The 19,823-nt window shown below is 35.1% G+C and overlaps 1 protein-coding gene across 2 annotated transcripts in view; it reads right to left on the reverse strand.

The window, feature by feature from the left end:
- Positions 1–19,823, reverse strand: part of LOC150099998 (phospholipid-transporting ATPase ABCA3-like) — a 728,766-nt gene that overhangs the window by 638,343 nt on the left and 70,600 nt on the right. For both annotated transcript variants that reach the window (XM_090402469.1, XM_090402468.1), the window contains exon 3: positions 16,115–16,336. In XM_090402469.1, the coding sequence (XP_090258595.1) occupies positions 16,115–16,336 (222 nt within the window). The remainder of the gene's footprint in view (positions 1–16,114; positions 16,337–19,823) is intronic.

A 19,823-nucleotide genomic window follows, 5' to 3' on the forward strand; every position in this document is an offset into this window, starting at 1 on the left:
GTTGTTAGTAGTGGTTTGATGAGTTTGGCAACAAATTTGGATAAAGGAGCTGTGGTGGTGTTCTTGTAGGAGACTATGGGTCGTATCGGATAACCGTCTTTGTGGGTTTTGATGTTCCCGAAAATATAGGGGGTGCGAGTAGTGCGGGGGGTTGTGTGTCTCATTGTGGTTTTATCTATTTTGTTTTGACTTTTTAAGGTATGTAAGGTGCTGTTTATCTGTTTTATGAGGTCGGGGGTAGGATCATTGTGGATTATTTGGTAGGTGTGTTGGTCGTTTAAGACGGCCATTATTTTATTGTTAAATTAAATATAAGTTAAATTAAATATAAATATAACTATTAAATATAAGGGACACTCCTAAACAAAAACAGGCTAAAATAGCCGTTACTTATATTAATAGTGTTTTAGAGGAGTAGCATGAGAATTTCCCAGAAATTATACTTAGCATAAATTTAATTTCTTTCCTCCTATCTGTCTTTTCCTCCTCCCAATCTATGTTCTCAAAGTTGAAGTCCCCCAAAATAATTACTCCACTCATTGAGCTTATTTTCCAATGAAAAGAATCCCCATCATCCATTACATCCCCTGGTCTATAGATGCAACCAACTGTATATTTTGTTCTGCTGGCCACTACCTCACACCAGATGGACTCAAAATGTACTAGTTTCACTGGCCTGCAGTTGAACACCTACTCCCTTTGGTTGCAAATCATATGTCTTCTGTTAAACTGTTGCACACATTTTCACAGACATTCCTCTGTTCCATCCACTGCTTCAATCTCTCAACCTGACCCTCACCTTCTGACCCTTGCTTTCGTAGCATTGTTGGCATGCTCTCCCACTACTATCACTTTCAAATCAAGATCCATTTGATTTCAGTAATGCATATATCTAGCAGACTGAACAAAGTCCCTCTGGTTGAATACTTTAAACAGCGATGCCTAAGACGTCATTGTTCTGCTTCGCATCAGTGCCATGTGCTACACTATGCAACTTATCATGCAGAAAGACTATATTAACTATGTATTTAAAAAAAATTTTACTTAAATCAAATTTAAATCACAATATAATCTAGTTCTAATACAATTTTTAACTAATATCACTATTTTTTCTAAACCAAACAATTTAGCTTTCAGAGCTCTCCAAATATGTGTCTACTATGAGGCATCATTTATTGGCATATGATACATATGCCAATTTCACTGTGAATATACCATGACTAAGTGGCGCAAACAGATGTACAGCTATCAATCTCAAAATTGCTATCAGACTTTGCAATAGCATGGTTTGACATTTGCTTTCTCTTAAACAGTGCTGTGCATTTAAAGTGACTTTGCAGAGTGGATTTGTTATTCACCTGTTGTTGCACAAGGTCATGAACTGAATCCAGATTTTAAAAAACACTCAAGGAGCTTTACAAACTTGTCCAGAATGTTCATAGTCCAGAGCAGACCTTTATAAACATCTATGCCACCAGTTCTGTGAGCATCTCAATCTGATAACCCAAACAGACATAAATGATATTAAGGGGATAAAAATCCCTTGTTGTTTTATAGCCAGTAAGTGAAACTTAAGATCGAGAACTATCCCCTTAATTTCTATTAAGGTTGGCAGAAAACTAGCCGTTTGGCTTATTATCTTAACTATAGACATAAATGATCTCGCGAAAAACCTGAATCTTATCGAAATGAAATTAGAAATAAGATCCAGACCTGCAAAAATCAGAAACTCCTTGAAAATTGTCTTTGAATCATGTCAATTTTTGTCTGAGTGCTAAGAAGGTTATTTTAAGCAATAAGATAAATAAAAACCCTGTGGAAAAAAGATGATAATGATCCCAATGAATATAATTTCTTTATGAGCTTAATTTGAAATCTCAAGATATTGAAATTGAAGATATTTGAAATATCATTAAAAGTGGTGATAATAGAGAACAGTATAAAAATATTACTAAGATTATTAAAAAAGAAATCAAACATGCTAGAAACTTATGGATATTAGATGAACGCAAAAATATAGCAGAGGACTTAAATAAAAATAATTCTAAAAGTGCTTTTCAAATTATAAATAAGTTAACCAATAAGTTAAATAAGAGGTTCAGAGGAAGGAGATTATCCGATATTAACAGAAGAAGTCATAGCAGCGGTTAGCTCCTCAAAAATAGGAAAATCATCAGGAATGGATGGTGTCACAATGGAACTGATACGCGAAGGAGGTGATACAAGAGAATTACAAGAGATAACCAGCCGTGTTTTCAGAACATTAAAAAAATATGGATTATACATAAACCTACAAAAAAAAAAAAAATGATAACCTCAAAATCAGACATTGAATTCTTAAAGATACAAATTGGCAATAAACAAATTGAGAATGTAAACAAGTTCACTTATCTAGGAAGCCCGTTGAGTCAAGATAGTCATTCAAAACTGACATTAAATACCAAACTGCTAAGGCAACCGTGGCCCTACAGAAGTTAAAACCATTGTGGGGAGATAACAGAATAGCAATCACAAACAGACTAAGACTAATTGACACCTTGGTGAATTCTGTCCTCTTGTATGGTTGTGAGGCCTGGACTTTATTGAGAGAAGATGAGAGGAGACTCCTGTCTTTTAAAACCAAAGCTTACAGAAGACTTTTGAGAACTCCCTATACCACTCACAAAACCAATGAAAATGTCCAAAAATTGATTGATTCAATAGACAGGAGAAAAAGGGAAAATATTCTGACAGTCATCAGAAGAAGACAGATGAAATGGTTCGGACATGTGGAGAGGGCCGATGGCATTACAAATCAAGCACTAGAAGGAATCGTTCCAGGACCAAGGGTTAGGGGCTGATAACATCAAAAAATGGACAAATTCCTCTCTTTCTCAACTGACATCAAGAACAAGGGACAGAGATGATTGGAGGAGGATAACAAGGAATATCACCTACCAGCCATGAATGACCCAACGGTCCATTTAGGACTATGGGAGAAGAAGAAATAGAGCTTAATTTGAAGGCGGTGCTTCTGTGCACCCAAATCAATACTATGTAGTAATATTGTAAAAATAGTCATAATTTAAAATTCTCAATATGTTTACAAATTGTTTATGTTAGTACATTATTGGTTTAGATTTCACCCAAAACCAATAATGGTTTCAGGTGACAGAGAGAGCATTCAGTATCGAGGTAATGGAAACAAGAGAGCATTCGGTATTGAAGTAACCGAGAATAAACAAGAGAGAGCTAATGGAAGTTTAAGAACACAGGCTGGCAAAATTTTGTTCTTAGAAAATTAAGTTTTTATGTGACAGTCGAGGGCATATTAATAGAAGATTCCGAAAAAGGAATCATAGAATTGTGAGCCTTTAAAGTGAAGGAGTTAAGACTGTAAATAAGTATTGATAAATAAAAGAAAATATTGCAACTGACGTTCTATAGGAATGTTTGAGGAAAAGCTGATTAAAAACTTCATCTGTTTTAAGGATGCTAGATCTACCTGTTATTTCTACTGGAAAAGGAGACTGAATTTAGCAACTCAGATGAAGCAGTAGAAGAAACTTTTTTTGCTAGTACAAAATTGAACTGCATGAGGTAAGAGTACCTATATTTCAGTGAATTCAGAATATCTTACTTCAGAGTCAGGAGGAATAATATGCGCTATATGAGGGTGATGAGAAAGGATTCTATGGAAAAAGAAGAGAATCTCATATCTTTGGAAAAAGGCCTTAACAAAAAAACTGACTATGAACATTTTGTTATTGTGTAAACAAGGTGTTTAGTCTAGTAGACATGATTAAGTATATGTTAAGCAAACCAGTAATAGAATGAGTCAGAGAATGGATGATCTCTAAAGTGTAAATTTATTTTAAAAGGCCTTAGATCCAGTTAATTTTGTAGTTAGTTGTGCAATTTTATTTGAAGTGTATATACTGTTTTTGTTTTATTAAATGTGTATATTTTGTATTTGGTCTTGAGTCAGTGATTTTTCGGGTTCTGAAAGAAATAGTAAAAAGTCATTGCACCAATCAGAATTGAACCCTTGTGCATATAAATAAAAACACTCTGAAATTAGAAATAATCGTTATAGAGAAAATCTCATAACAAATGAGGATTAATAATAAATAAATTAATAAATAATCCCCCTCTTTATAACAATTGGTAACAGAGATCAAATCTCATTATAACAATATCCCTGCCTTACGACGCACCACTTTATGATGATGATCTGCTCGTTTCATCAACTGTTTATGACAGTATGTGCTACATTTCAAGTGTTTTGGTGTTTCACTGTAAATTATAAAACTGTTTATAACTATTATTTTGTTTTGTTAATAATGACATAAAATTAAAGGTGATGGTGTTTCCAGTGAATAAAAGAAGATGAGTAAACCTATTACATTAAATACAGAGATAAATATCTTAAGCAGCATGTGACTGAAGCAACTAGAGGCTTTAATAGTTAAGATAAAAAGCCAAATGGCTAGTTTTCTGGCAGCCTTAATAGAAATTAAGGGGATAAAAATCCCTTGTTGTTTTATAGCCAGTAAGCGAAACTTAAGATCGAGAACTACGATCTACGAGTTTCATGCCGAAAAACTATCGGCGAAGGCAATTCGAAGCAAAGGTGGAGTAAGCTCCCTCACTTCATATAGTGAAGGTATGCTAGTTCTTTTCACTAAGCTTTGATATTTTCCAGGTCTACCTACTCACTGATGAGACCTCAAAAAAAAAAGGTTGAAACCAGTCTGGGTAGTGACCTCTCCTCATAATGCAATGACAGTATTACATCTCCTAGGAGCTGTGTTTTACATTATGAGAAAATATCAAGAATAGTCAGGGAACTTGACTTCGAAGTCCACCTTTGCTTCGAATTGCCTTCGCCGATAGTTTTTCGGCATGAAACTCATAGATCGTAGTTCTCGATCTTAAGTTTCGCTTACTGGCTATAAAACAACAAGGGATTTTTATCTCCTTAATTTCTAGAAGCTTTAATGTTTTGGATTTGGTATTAACTTCACAAGATGTAGTTGTTAATGAGGTGTTGACACTGCTGGCAATTGGTGAGAGTGATCATAATGTGCTTATTTGTGAAGTGATGAAACAAGAAAAAGGTTACTCTCAGAAATGGATATATATGCAGAAGTATAAAGCTGATTTTATGAAAGCTCTGTAGTTAGTTAGCATCAGGACATAGGGTAGATGAGATGAGCAGAAAAGATGTTGACAATGCATGGAAACTAACAATCTGATAAACTTAATGTATAACTGCATACCATGGGTTATGCAAGCAAACAGAGTAGGAGTGAAATGGATGAACAGTGAAATCAACCGAGCTGTGCTGGAAAAGAATATGCTATGGAGAAGGTACAAGACAGTTGGCAGTGATCAGATCCATGAAAAGTATAAAGTGCAAGCTAGAAAGGTGATGATCATGGTAAAAAAAAGAAAAGGTGAAGGTACGAGAGGAGATTTGCTGGTCAGGCCAAGGCAGGTTCACACTGGTGGAGTCATAGCAGCAAAATAACAATTGCAAAGAATATAGTGGAATCATTGAACAATGACTTTATCAGTGTATATCATACTGATTTAACTGATGCGGTGCAACGCATAGAAGGGAGACAAGTATTAGGTAAATTGTAAATGAAAGAATTAGTGTATATCACGAGTTGGTTGGGTTAGATATACAGGTGGTCCCCAGGTTATGGACGACCCGACTTACAAACAGGCTCCCAAGGCTCTCTCCATAAGGATAATTAATAATTAAATTAATAATTCAAGAACTAGTTTCTTCTGTGCATGTAAACAAACCCACAAGATTAAGAGGTTCGTTCGCACAGCATCTTCATACCAGCAGCTAGTCTCATTGTTTATACAGTCGCTTACACACAGCATCACTTTCGTCTTAACTTTTTTTATTCCATTTTGCAAGTCTGATTACCCTTATAACTATGCCTCTAAAGCGAAAGTCCATGTGAGCCTGCGTGAAGAGAATAGTGATTACAGTGGAAACAAAAGTAGAAATAATTAAGCGTTTGGAGAGAGGCCAGACACCATTATTCACTGGGAAAGCATCAGGCTTCAGTCACTCAACTATTGGAACAATTATAAAGTGATAATAATGGAACATGGGAAAGGCAGTGCTCTAATGGAAGCATCAATTAACCTTTAATATTCTTTTTTGAAATTTCTCCTAACTAAACTTTTTGTATGAGTTTGTTTTTATGTTCCATTTGTTTGAATTAAAAGAAAGAGAGCACAATAGTTTCTGTAACTTATTATTACAGTAAAGGAGTATTATTATTATATTACACTGTATTATTATTATTGCCACATATGGGCCATTATAGTATTATTGCTATTATTACCACCACAGTATGTGCACTGTTCATTAGGGATCTGAGTTACATATAAATCCAACCTAAAGACACTCTTAGGAATATATCGTCTTCTTAACTAACCTGGGGACTGCTTGTACTCCTAACTGTTTAGGAAATGACAACATCATAATTTTACAATTAATAATTTAGTGTACGTTATGATTTCCTTAAAAATGAGAAGTATGTCTAACCAATGTATAAGCTTATCTACAAGAAGGTTGGATTAGATGTTAATAAGGTAGGAATGGATGACATATCACCACATTCTTAAGGAATGTGCACCACAGTTGGCTATGCCCTTGAATTGGTTATTTCATGAAAGTCTTCAAGTGGATAGAGTTCCTAAGAAGTGGAAAGAAGGCAAAATAGTACCACATCACAAGCATGCTTCTAGGACAGAAGTTTCCAATTACAGACCAGTCTGTATAACTGCAGTTATGGTCAAGTTGTTGGAGAGATTGGTTAGGAATAGAATACAGGATTTGGTTGATGGACATAGCATTCTTTATGATGATCAGCATGGATTTATAAAAGGGAGGTGTTTTAACAATTTACTTTAGATATTTTATGTTAGATAAGGAAGAATTATATACACAGAGCTATCCATAGGCAATATGGTCATCTTGGTTGTGATTGGTGAAAGTGACCATGAGGCCTTGACTTGAGAGATTGTAAAACATGAGGAATATTCTGTCAAGAAGGTGTATATGTGGAACTACAAGGCAGGTAATTATGACAAGAAAAAGCTTAAATCTGTGCCATGGTATTTTGTATTGTCGGCTGAATCCCAAATTGCCAGCCCATCCTCATTCATTCAGTATCCAGGTAGATACCCAACAGGGTGCACCACGAAAAAGAGAGGATTGGACATTAGGTCAGAAGCCCTGGTCGGTTCTCTGTATTCCTTAAAGACTATGGAGGTCTCCTCTCAGTTATACAGCTTTGACACTTAAGCACCCCAAAAAATTATATAATTGGTTTTAATTCATCCTTTACCCAAGGAAGCAAAACAATGTTTTGAAAGTGAAATATATTCATGTCTGAGTTACTTGTATATAGAGGCTCATGACTTCACATCACTTGCATTAGTATCACATAATGCAATGCACTGATGAGACCTCAAAGATCAAACTGGTCTGGATAGTAGCCCTTCCATTATTCATAGCATTTTATATGTCCAAAAGGGTCTGTGCTTTTATTATGGGATACATGCTAAGACAAGTGATGTGAAGTCATGAGCCTCTATATATAAGTAACTCAGACATGAATATATAGTCATACCTCGACTTACGCGAATCCGGAGTTACGTGGTTTCTTATATGTACATATTCCTGTCACGCTTCATGCCTCACCACTAGTTGTATCTTTCAGGTGCCGGCCACATTCGCCAGGGTCACACATACTGTGAACAAGCACTGACGTGTTTCGCACAGTCTCCATTCATACACGATTTTTATAGTCTACAAACCTTGCGATTGTTTAATGTTATGTTCTTGATAAAAATTTTATCACATAAAAAAATAATGTCATCCAAAAGAAGCAAGTCCGATTCTTTTACAGCTAGCAAGAAAAGAAAAACATTGACTTTGGAAACAAAATGAAGGCAGAATGAAAATTTGTGAGCTAGCAAAGAAGTTCGATCTACAGGAATCCACAGTAAGAACAATCATGAAAGAAAGGCTTACAGATTTTGGAGGACATAGATTCTAACGAGGAACGAATTGCAGTCACAAGGCAAGGAATAAAAAAATCATTAGCTTGTATGAAAAAATTTTGCGTGAAAAGAAAAAGACATGCTGTCAGACGAATCTATTAGATTTTATGAAACCATCGACATAAAAAAAAAAAAAAAAAAGTTATGTACGAAAAACTACAATTATGATTATATTTCTTAAAAAATATAGGTGTTTTTGTAAACCTTTGGTCCCAATTGTATGTTTGTATATATAAATTACATGCAAAATTATACCCAGAGTTACGCGAATTTGACTTGTGCGCTTTTTGTTGGTCCCACCTACCGCGTAACTTCGGAGTTTTACTGTATTTCACATGCAAAACATTGTTTTGCTTCCTTGGGTAAAGCATTAAAACCAAGTTATAATTTCTTGGTATCTTTAATGTATTGTAGAGCCAAGGTAAAAAAATTTTCAACAAGAGGAAGAATGACAATGGAAGATACTCTTAATGAGTGATAATGACCATGAGGAGACAGAAGTAGATAAAATAGTTGAGTTACTGAGTGACTACTTTGAAAGGGTATATAATCCTAATGAAGTTACTGCTTTAATATATGTGACAGACTCTGATTTGGGAACAGAGGTGGATGAATTGGAATTTCTTAGAATACTGCAGAATCTCTATGTAAATACAGTTGAAGGATTAGATTGGGATATCAACTAGGATGTTGCAAGAATGTGCATGGGAACTGGCAATGTCTCTGATTAGGCTCTAAGTCACAGCTGTAGTAGAATTCCAAGGAAGTGGAAAGAGTGCAAAATATTCCTTTGCATAAGAGAGGTTCTATGACTGCAGTAGAAAATTACAGACCAATCAGTATCTCAGGCATAGTGGTAAAAGTACATTGGTCAAAAAGAGAATTCAAGAACGTCTCTTGATAAAAACATGATACTGTATGAAGACAAATTTGGCTTTGTGAAGGGGTTATGCCTTAGTAATTTGCTAACTTTTTATAATAGAGTAACAACTGAGTTCGATAAAGGAAATGGCTACACGATGATTATGCTGGATTTCTTTTATAGAGGTTATATAAAATTGATGAAAGCAAATTTTTTCAATATATAACAAGAGGTCAGAGAACTACGAGCCAACCATGGAAGTTGTGTAAAAGTAGTTAGTAGGGGTGTGTGGACCAGATTTTTTGCATGGAGAGTGGCGAATGAGTGGAATAGATTGCCAGAATTTGTTGCGAGTTCCCTGATGGTGAATGGATTCAAGGAGAGGTATGATAAGATTTGTGTGTATGGTGGTTGATTTGTGTCTCCTGCAATGAGTCTCCAGACTCCATGGAGATGCTGTAAATAATAATAATAAATGACCACATCAGGATGTTTCTAGTATGGAACAATGGTGAGTGGAACTCCAGTATGCTTTCTGATTCTACTGATGCCAGCTATAGATGGCATCAGTAGAATCAGAAAGCATCCTGGAGTTTTAAAGAATTAGAAAGCATCCTATAAATTTTAAATTATTTATAATTTAAAAGCCTTCTGCAAGGAAGGCTTTTAAATTATAAATAAATTTGCATATTAGGTTTATGCGATATCAACAATTTTGATTCCTGAAGAACTGGAAGGCAATTTTAAGCATATTCAAATACAGCATGTCAAAATGAATAAAATTCAACCACTTTTCCTTCAAGGATACAAAGTGGAAAAGCATCATCGAGATTGATATCAATGACTATAGCTCTTATAAATTTTAATATCCAAAAAAGATTTCAAAAATTAATGATAACAAAGAAGAACTTCCATAGTGCAGTCAGTATACAGAAACCCTTGGGCTAAGACCTGCATTTGAATTCCACCTAGGATGTGAAAAACTGAAGGATAACTGGACAATTTTAAGCTCATATTCAAATGCAGCATGCCAAAATGAATCAGATTCAACCAAATGTACTTCAAGGATAAAAAAATGGAAATCCTCAAGATGGATATCAGTGCATTTCAACTGAAGGTGAGATAACTGGTCTCATACAGAGTTGGTAGAGTTCATCCTCCCATAAGACATGCAAACCAGTCAGAGCATACACAATTTAGTCATAGCACACAATGCAGAGAAGATTAACCATTCTATCCTAAAAATACGAGGTTTTTAAGAAGCCAAATTAGATGGCTGCAACAGGCTATTGCACCTAACATGAAAAGAGAAAAGAAAATAGGATGATATCAAAGCAGCATTCAAAACCTCTATACCAAATTAGAACATGTTCCTTCCTAGTTGCATAGTGATCAGCATTCATTATTAAAAAATTTTGGAAACTACTGTATTATAGTAAAACTTCAGTTTAATATAAATCAAAATAATCACCCGACATTTTGATTTTCATATCAGTCATTCAAACCACTGCTGGTTTGAGGCCAGAAAAAAATATCAGCAGACTTAATTCCAAATTTATTTTGTCATAATGATGGCCTAGTTGGTCAAGTGGTTAGTGTATCCACTCTCCAGCCAAAAGGCTGTGGGTTCGAATTCTGCCATGGGCATGGAGATGTTTGCGATTGTCTGTAAAAATACTACTGGTGGTGAAGGTGGTGAGAGGTAGATGGCATTGGTGTAGTTGCAGTTGTAGTTGGTGAAGACAGAGTTGTAGAGTAGGTGCCCTCCCTCGATGAGTCTTTGGACTCCCTGGAGGTGTCATGTAATAATAATAATGGTGGCATTAAAATTCCAAAAATTTATGATTGTAGATTGTAACATAGCTTGTTTCTTTGTGTATAACCCAGATGACCTTGATATAAAGGTTAAAATGTCAGATGATTATTTTGGTTTATATTAAACTGAAGTGTTACTATAACACTGTGGCTGTTTCCGTAATTTTTTAATAATCAAATTAGAACAATCCTTCAAATCCCCCAGTTACCCTATCCTTGATACAGACATCAGCATGTGCACGAAAAAACAACTTGTTCATACTACTTTCCATATTTTGACCAGACAGACAAGCTTTTGAATAAGAAAAAGAAAGATCATGTAGTTAAATGTTACACATCACAAGAAAACAAAATAGAACTACTTACATACTACTGAAAAAGTCATATGAAGCAGACTAAAATTTGGCAATCATGATAAGAAGATACTGAAAAGCACTCAAATTAAATGGTCTCAAGAAGCTTAGTAGCATCTTGATATGTACTATGACTCTGATAATTTTTTTTTGTTTGTTTGCTTGTTTTTAATGGAGTACATTAAAAAGACTACCTTTCACATAATGGCACAACTGCCTAATATGTAAAATGTAAAAGATAACAATGCACCAGATGTCAATGCTTAAAAAAAAAAAAAAAATTTCCCAAAACTTATTTGATGTCAGGTCTTATTCAAAATTTTGATTGAGCATACACATTTGCACCTTTTAATACTGCATTTGATTAAGGACTTTGGCCTGACAACCATTTCAGAAGTTGTTCTCAATAAAGATCAATACAAAACCCTGCATACTGCTTTAATTCTTGATATGTGTATATCATTAGTTTTTACAGAAAAGAGCCGAAGATCAACAGTTCAAAACTACCCTAGCTGGCAATCAAAAGCACCAATAAAAGGCAAACAGTTCTTTTTAAGTGATGCAATAATAAGCAACTGATAAAGGATTTATTCTTGCAAGTTCTTAGAAAAGAAAATGATCATAACTGTAAAAGTTATGATCATTTTCATAACTTTTACAGTTTTTAACTTCATTAAAAAAAAATCAATTATTTTAATATGTTTCAGGAATGGTGCCTGTGGCTTTGCAAGATCTGACACAGTTAGCAAGAAAATTTTAGGGAATAATGACAACTTAGCGAATAATGACAATGCTGAAACAAACGTTCACATGTAAAGATAAGGATGTCATTTTGCCTCTTTACAAAGCCTTGATAAGACCTCACTTGGACTATTGCACAGGTCTGGTCTCCATTGTGATTCTGATATATTAGAGAGAGTACAAAGGAGAGTGTTAAAAATGATATCAGGATTGTGGAATACTGATTATGAAGACAGATTGAGAATTTGTAGATTGCAGACACTAGCAAACAGGAGAAAGAGGGAGTGTTATGACTGAGACTTACCAACTTCTGAAAGCATCATACAGAATTTCAATTTATGGAATTTTTCAAGTTATGGATGGTGGAGAAAGGAGAGGGCATCCTTGGAAGCTGAGAATGAAGGCTGCTAAGAAGGGGATGAGGGCTAGATTTTTCGCTCAGAGGGTGGTGCATGATTGGAATGGATTGCCAATGGATGTTGTGAGTGCAAGCAGTTTGAATTAATTCAAGAATAAGTATGATAGCTGGTGTGTGTGTGTGTGTGTGTGTGTGTGTGTGTGTGTGTGTGTGTGTGTGTGTGTGTGTGTGTGTGTGTGTGTGTGTGTGTGGCCTCCCTCGATGTCTCTCTCTCTCTTAATAATAAATGCCTGCCAAATACAGGACCCTCTGCTTTTAGCCTTCTATAACTTAAGGTATAGATCTTCATGCTAAGTTGGAGGCTTGTGGGGTTTTTTTTTTTTTTTTTTGCTAGTTGAATGAGGAAAGATCGTGTTTTCTGTGCCACTTACCTAGCCATAGAAAATCAATCAATCTGAATTGTTGCATTCATGTAACATATTTCCTCTATTTAAAGAAATGTGAAAATGCCACTAAAACAAAATGGAATTGACATAATCAGGTTCCACATCTAGACAAGCTTATTCTGGATAAAAATCCAATTAGTAATGAAATGTTCTAACTGTCATTAAAAAGTCTACTCCCCCCCCCCCCCCCCTTTCTCTATGCATATTTAGAGATCTGGCTATCAAACAATATAGGGTCCAAAACCCCTGAATCACAAAGCTTTCTAATCAGCTGGCATACAATTCTGCCGCCACAATCTGTCAGATCATGTCTACAGAGGGAATGGGGGGGGGGGGATTAAAAAACTTTTCTCAAATACCAAATTCAACAAAAATGACAATTACAAAACAAAATATATAAAACACTAAACCCTCCATCAGATCAGTAGCTAGTGCCTATGCCCTTCAGTTAGAAAAGACCTGGATTCAAATCTCATATATAATGACAAGAATCTTTGCAAAATTTTTTCAAAAGGTGTTAGCCAGTCTCATCACACAGAGGTGATAGGATTTTTTCTCTCACAAAAGAGGCGGCTCTATTATATTATAAACAATAAGCAAGTTTCGAGCAAGCCATGTTTCTTGGCCATGACAGTCCAATGGGGGCCTAACACAAAAAAGGAGGAGATAGGAGATTAAAAAAAAAAAACTACAAAAAATTCACCATCACATACACTTTATCGAAATCTGTGGCATAGATACCAATATAAATGACAATCATTACTTAAACATCTAGACCAGATTTCAGTTGGAAATCTGGTCTAGATAATTAAAAGCCACACATCATCTTAAATATCCAAATTACATGTATAATTCCTTTTTGCTACATGGATGGTACCTGTAGCTTTGCGAGATCTGACAGAATTTGCAAGAAAATGCCAAATACAGGATCCTCTGCTTTTGAACTCCTATAACTTAAGGTATTCATCCATTCATCTACTGCATTAACTACTCTTGAAATTCTAAAATTCACTGACCCTTCAACTTATCCCTCAAGCTTGACTTTGCAATCCAGATTATCCAAACAGTGAAGTCATCACCCTAAGTAGTCTTGATGTCCCCAACTCCAACTGGCCTCCCCATTCCAATTCTGCTAATCAAACTCAAAAGATCCAAAAGTACAGGCAGTCCCTGACTTATGTTAATTTGGACTTAGCAAATTGTCCAAAAAGGGTTATGAAAAAGTTTGATTTATAAAAATTTAGTTATTTTGCATACATTACTTGGGTGCCACCAACAGTCATCTGCAAGGCAGACAGCTATGCAGTGCATGCATGTAACCTCCTTATCATTGAACATGCGTTATGTAATGATCAATTCTAAAGATGAAATGGAAATTTATAAAGGGGGGGGGAGTGGTACTTATTTGATAAATAATATTGAAAAATCATAAAAGACAACACAAATTTGACTTTTGTGTTACAGCAAGCATTAAAATCTTCATTACCATAAGTTCTCCTTACAATATGTGCATGCAACACTTCTGAATGTGACAGTTCAATATTATGATTTGTAATGCAAGGACTTTTTTTTCATCATAATCTGGATAATGCTAGTAGACATTTTTAACACCAACATGAAGATGGATAAAGCAATCTGAGAATGGATCATAGTACTTCGTGATCTTAAAAGTTCAAAAAAGAAATAAATGATGAACCTGTTTAACCTGTTATCGACAGTTTTATGAAGAGAAAGCATCCACTGTTCAATCCTCTCATGCTTGATAATTTCTTACAGAAAGTTAAATGGGCAAATTAATTTTTTTTTTTCTATTTTCTCATACTCTTTATATATGATTATATTAATAATTGCATACTAAAATCTAATTTATGCATCCTGTAAACAAAACAGAAATAACCTTTAAAACATGTTCATGCACTGCTACATATACATAAACAACTGGGTGTAATTAATGAGAGGGTAAAATCTGACTTACGTAAAATTCGAGATACATAAAGTTTGCAGAACAGAACTCTTACAAGGGCTGTCTGTATTTGCCAAACAGCAACGATCTGTTGCTAATCATATGTCTACAAACCTAAATCCCTGATAGCCTTCTCCCAATACCCATAATCTTTTCTTAACCAGTTCTCCTTCCAAGTATATACACCATGAAAGTCACCTCTCCTTTCAGTAAACAGACCATAATCTGATGTAAACCTCCTCTCCAACACAATGCTCTCCCCCCTCCCCCCCAATCACTCCAAAACTTGTATTCTTTAACAGTAAAAGGGGTACCAAGTTGGACCATGATCATTTTTGATCATGGTTGCCTCGAGTGGACATTTATTATTATGTGATACCTCCAGGGAGTCCAAGGACTCATTGCGGGAAGGCAGCTCTACTTCACTAAATACACTCACCCTCTCCACTACTACTTAATTCTCCTACTATGACACTACCATCAACATCATCTATTGCCCATCATCACCAACAACGGTATTTTTTGTCTGTAAATTGTGTGTGTTCTGAAGACATCTACATTTAGCTTTTCCCAGCATAAGCACATCACTATCTTTCTCCAGCATAAAAAACTAGGCACTCTTTTCTGTCCAAGACAGCACTACCTGTCACCCATCCAGTTACTACTTCTTTCTATGACTCTACAGACCAACTTGAGCCCTATCCTCCTGAGAGGGCTCAAGTTGGTCTGTATGTCAAGGTCATCATATTATATATCAATGTCATCATTTTTACAGAGGGTAGATGTACCCTCTGTAAAAATTCCTGGCACTGTCCAGAAGAGAGCTAACAGTTGATCATTGACTCACTTCAAACACTTTCTAAATGAGACACTGTTTCAGCTCTGTTTTGTTTCATCTGGTACTTCCATGGCACTTCTGGTATACTGTTCCACAGAATTGAAAGTCATTTCTCTGCTTTTCGGTGGGCCTGTTAAAACACAAGCAATAGCTTCCCAACATTCTTTTCCAGTAAAACTGAAAATCACTGAATCTACTTTTCCTCTTTCATACCAGCTACCTCAGTTCTTAGGAAAACAGCCTTCCTCATGAAGTGGTGCCCTCAACATCTTCAGCTTTTCAAGAAAAATGTCAACAGATTACTTCTTTGTCAATCTTCACCACTAATATGATATAGATTCTTTGACCTATGTGTCTAACTGTAGATAAGAATAATGTTTAATTACACAATATAATCAGAACAAACTTTCAATGCATTTAATTTTTTTTTTCTTAAATTCCAAATACCTTAATTACTACCATAATATTCAAGGAAGAATTGAAGTAAAACAAATCTATTACAAAAGAAAAAAATATATTTCAATTATATTATATTTACATAACTGATATATATTGATAATATAACTGATATTACATATCAATTACATTAAATTTTACTTATATTTCAATTTTTCATTTCTAAAGAAAAACCAAATATGTATATAGATAGCTGTACATACCAGTGAAACTATCTAGTCTTGGTCGACGCCAGGATGATGTCTGGTAAAGTGAATTAGTTTCAAAGTCTTCAGAAAGACGTATCTTATACATCAAATTTTGAGGGAGTTCAGAATCACTTGCATGTAGGTTTGAAAACACTATACCTAACACTTTATCTGAAGAATAAATAGTATTCTGCACATATATGGTCATATCTTGGTCTGAGCTCTTATGTATAATGTCTGAAATTAAAACATACATTTTTAACTAACTTTTTTGATCAAAAATAACCATTCTGATTAATACAAATACCGACTTACAGTTAAATTATTAAAATTAATCAAAATGTAGTTAAAATTTAAAAAAAGAAACAACTAAAAACTTAGATATTTAAAATTTTACAGACTACGGAATTACACACTGAATAATACAAGATTTTCATAAATTATCTTTATATGTATGCATTTTTGAAAATTATGGAGACAACTACTGTGTTTGAATAAAACCTTTAGTCTAATGTAACTAAAATCTACATTTGAAGTTTCGACCTTTATGTCAAGGTCATCATCTAGGGCATACAACTATATACAGAAAACAAGCTACACTACAATCAAACTGGTTTGTTAAAGATACTGACCAACTGCTACAACAATAGTTGGCCTGACCTCTGGTGGAAAAAAAAAATTATACATCAACGCTAGAGTCCTATTATCAGTGTTATCTGTTGGTTGTAGAAATACATTGAGCGCAACAAAAGTATCTATCTATATACATATATTAACATCATGATTATACTTGTACATTCCAGCCAGTTGGTATGGAATGGAATGCTTTCTAATACTAGCTGAAGATTGGCTCAAGTCCTGACTTATGCTGGATCTTATATATTAGGCAGGCTGAATGTGTGCCATCCAGATCCTTGGAATTTTCATGCCATCTTTGTTGTTGATATTTGGGTGGTTTATCAGGATTTCGCAGACTTCCTTAAATTTCCTTTCATACCAGGTTTTTGTGTGGTGTAAAGAGCCGGTGCTTTTCCAGTTGATTTGGTGTAAGGTGTTGAGCGCGTGGACTGAGAGGCCTGCTTCACCATAATGGTTATATTTAATGTGTTCTTTCTTGCGTATAGGGTCCTGTTTCACCAATGTACTATAAGTTACAGGTGCAGCGGATGCAATGGACTCCAGGATGTGCTAATGTGAGGAGAGGATCCTTAGAGGAGTTGAATATGGTTTTAAGTTTAGTGGATGGTTTAAAGGTGGCATTGAGGTTATAATGTTGTAGGATTATGTCGATTTTTTCTGATAACCCTTTTATGTATGGGATGGCTATGGTTTTACTGTAATCTAGATTCGTTTTTGTCTTATGGAGTATTTTATTAATAGTATTTTTGTTATAGCCATTATTTATGAATGTGTCGCTGATGATTTTTAGTTCTTGTTTCAGTCCTTGCTGGTTAGAGAAAAATTGTTGTAGCGCTGTTTTTAAGGGTGTTAATGACTCCATATTTTTGTGATGGGTGGTGGTATGAATTAGAATGTATGTATTGGCCTGTGTGTGTGTGCGGTAGACCATGAAGGATAGACTGCCTGAAGGAAGACGTGCGACTAGTGTGTCTAGGAACGAGAGCGAATTTTGATTTTCGATTTCGATGGTAAATTGTATGCCTTCGTGTTGTTTGTTCAGGTGGCTAAGAAATGTGTTTAGCGTTTGTTGCCCGTGTGACCAGATCACGAACACGTCATCAACGTATCTAAGCCAGACGGTCTCAGCATGGCAGAATCAAGATCCTTTTGCTTAAAGGTTTCCATGTAGAAGTTGGCGATTGGGGGGATAGTGGTGCACCCATGGCTGTACCTTCTTTTTTTGGTAAAATTTGTTTTGCCACATGAAGTAACTGGACTGTAGTACATGGACAAAGAGAGCCATAATGTCAGGCAGAAATTTGTTCTGTAGTAGGAGAATTGTGTCATTGATGGGGACATTAGTGAAAAGGGCAGAAACGTTGAAACTGACTAATAAGTAGTCTTTGTCGAGTATTATGTTTTTAATTTTGTTTATAATTTACCATCAAAATCAAAATTCGCTCCAGTTCCTAGACACATTAGTCACACGTCTTCCTTCAGGCAGTCTATCCTTCATGGTCTACCGAAAACCGACACACACTGGCCAATACATACATGCTAATTCATACCACCACCACCCATCACAAAAATATGGAGTCATTAACACCCTTAAAAACAGAGCTACAACAATTTGCTCTAACTAACAAGCCCTGAAACAAGAAGCAGTTGGTCAGTATCTTTAACAAACCAGTTTGATTGTAGTGTAGCTTGTTTTCTGTGTATAGTTGTATGCTCCAGATGATGACCTTGACATAAAGGTCAAAACGTTGAACGTAGATTTTAGTTATGTTAAAACTAAAGTTTTTATTCAAACACGGTAGTTGTCTCCATAATTTTCAAAAATGCATTCGGATCACCGTGTAACTTAAAAGAAAGGATATCTTTATATGTATTTCTAAGAGCTCTGTATCTAGTGTCAATGGAAAGAGAAGCAAGGACTGACTTGTTAGATTCTAAAAATTTTATGTAGTTCTGATGTTCCAAATAATCTTAGCAGAAAAGCCAATCTGTCTAAAGGAAAATAAATTCTGAATTTTTTTACGTGTCAGCCATCTAAATATTTAACAATATGTGATATGTTCCTTTACAACTTATGATGAAAGAATTGATATTACAACGTATTGACCAAAAAACAAAGTAAGGAGCATAATGGCACAAGCAAATTAGGAAAAATATACAAGATATATATTACATGTATTAGATTAGATATATTAGATAAATAAGTTCAAAAACATTTACTGTCATCCCTCGACTTACATCCGGGTTCTGTGCCATCCTGTAGGACGTAAGTCGATACATTAAATCAACAAGTTATAGGGGTTAGGGACTAAACGGTAATAAGTATATTGTCATTTTAATTTTTACACCTTATTATAAAACTGTACTATGTGTTGCCGCCACTATAAAACAAGAAAATAATCACTCAAATCTTTCTCCACAATCACATCTTCATTACCTTCCCTGTGTGAATGATCAGGCTGTGGCTCTTCTGGTGTAACCTTTGTTTTTTTTTTTGATGAAAATGTCCAATATGCTTTGTTTATTCCTCTTCTTTTTTTCATCATAAATTTGTTCATAGCAAGCAAATGCATCGTGTACTTTCGTTTCTATTAAGTAGAGTTCAACGTTGGGGTTCATGTCTTCAGCCATTTTGAGAACATCGCTAACTGCAAAGAACTTTTCTGCAAGATCACGATCCTTCACTGTAAATTGTTTAATTACCTCTCCTGTTTCTCTTTTCCCCTCTTCCTTTTCTCGTTTTTCCTCTTCTGCAACACTTGTTCCTCCAGTTCGACCAATTCTTCGTTGGTCAACTCTTCAGGGGAACTTCTTATGAGTTGAATTATGTCATCATTCACTTCAAGATTAAGATCGTTTGCTAGGCCCACTATTACAAGCTTCCAAAATCATGCACAAACCTTTTTAATGTCTTTGAAAGGTAATTTCGTCCCAAGCAACAGTAATATTTTTTAATAGCATGATAAATATTGAATGTTTTCCAGAATTGCATGAGAGCCTAATCATTTATGGCTTGTGAAAAAAAAGTTCTCCTTAGATAATAAGTCAAACACTACAAGAACTCCCTGATCCATCAGTTGGATCA

This window comes from Typopeltis vanoorti, chromosome 13 (assembly GCF_054136105.1).
Source record: "Typopeltis vanoorti isolate ZY-2024b chromosome 13, IOZ_Tvanoo_1.0, whole genome shotgun sequence".
In the NCBI taxonomy this organism is placed as follows: domain Eukaryota; kingdom Metazoa; phylum Arthropoda; class Arachnida; order Uropygi; family Thelyphonidae; genus Typopeltis; species Typopeltis vanoorti.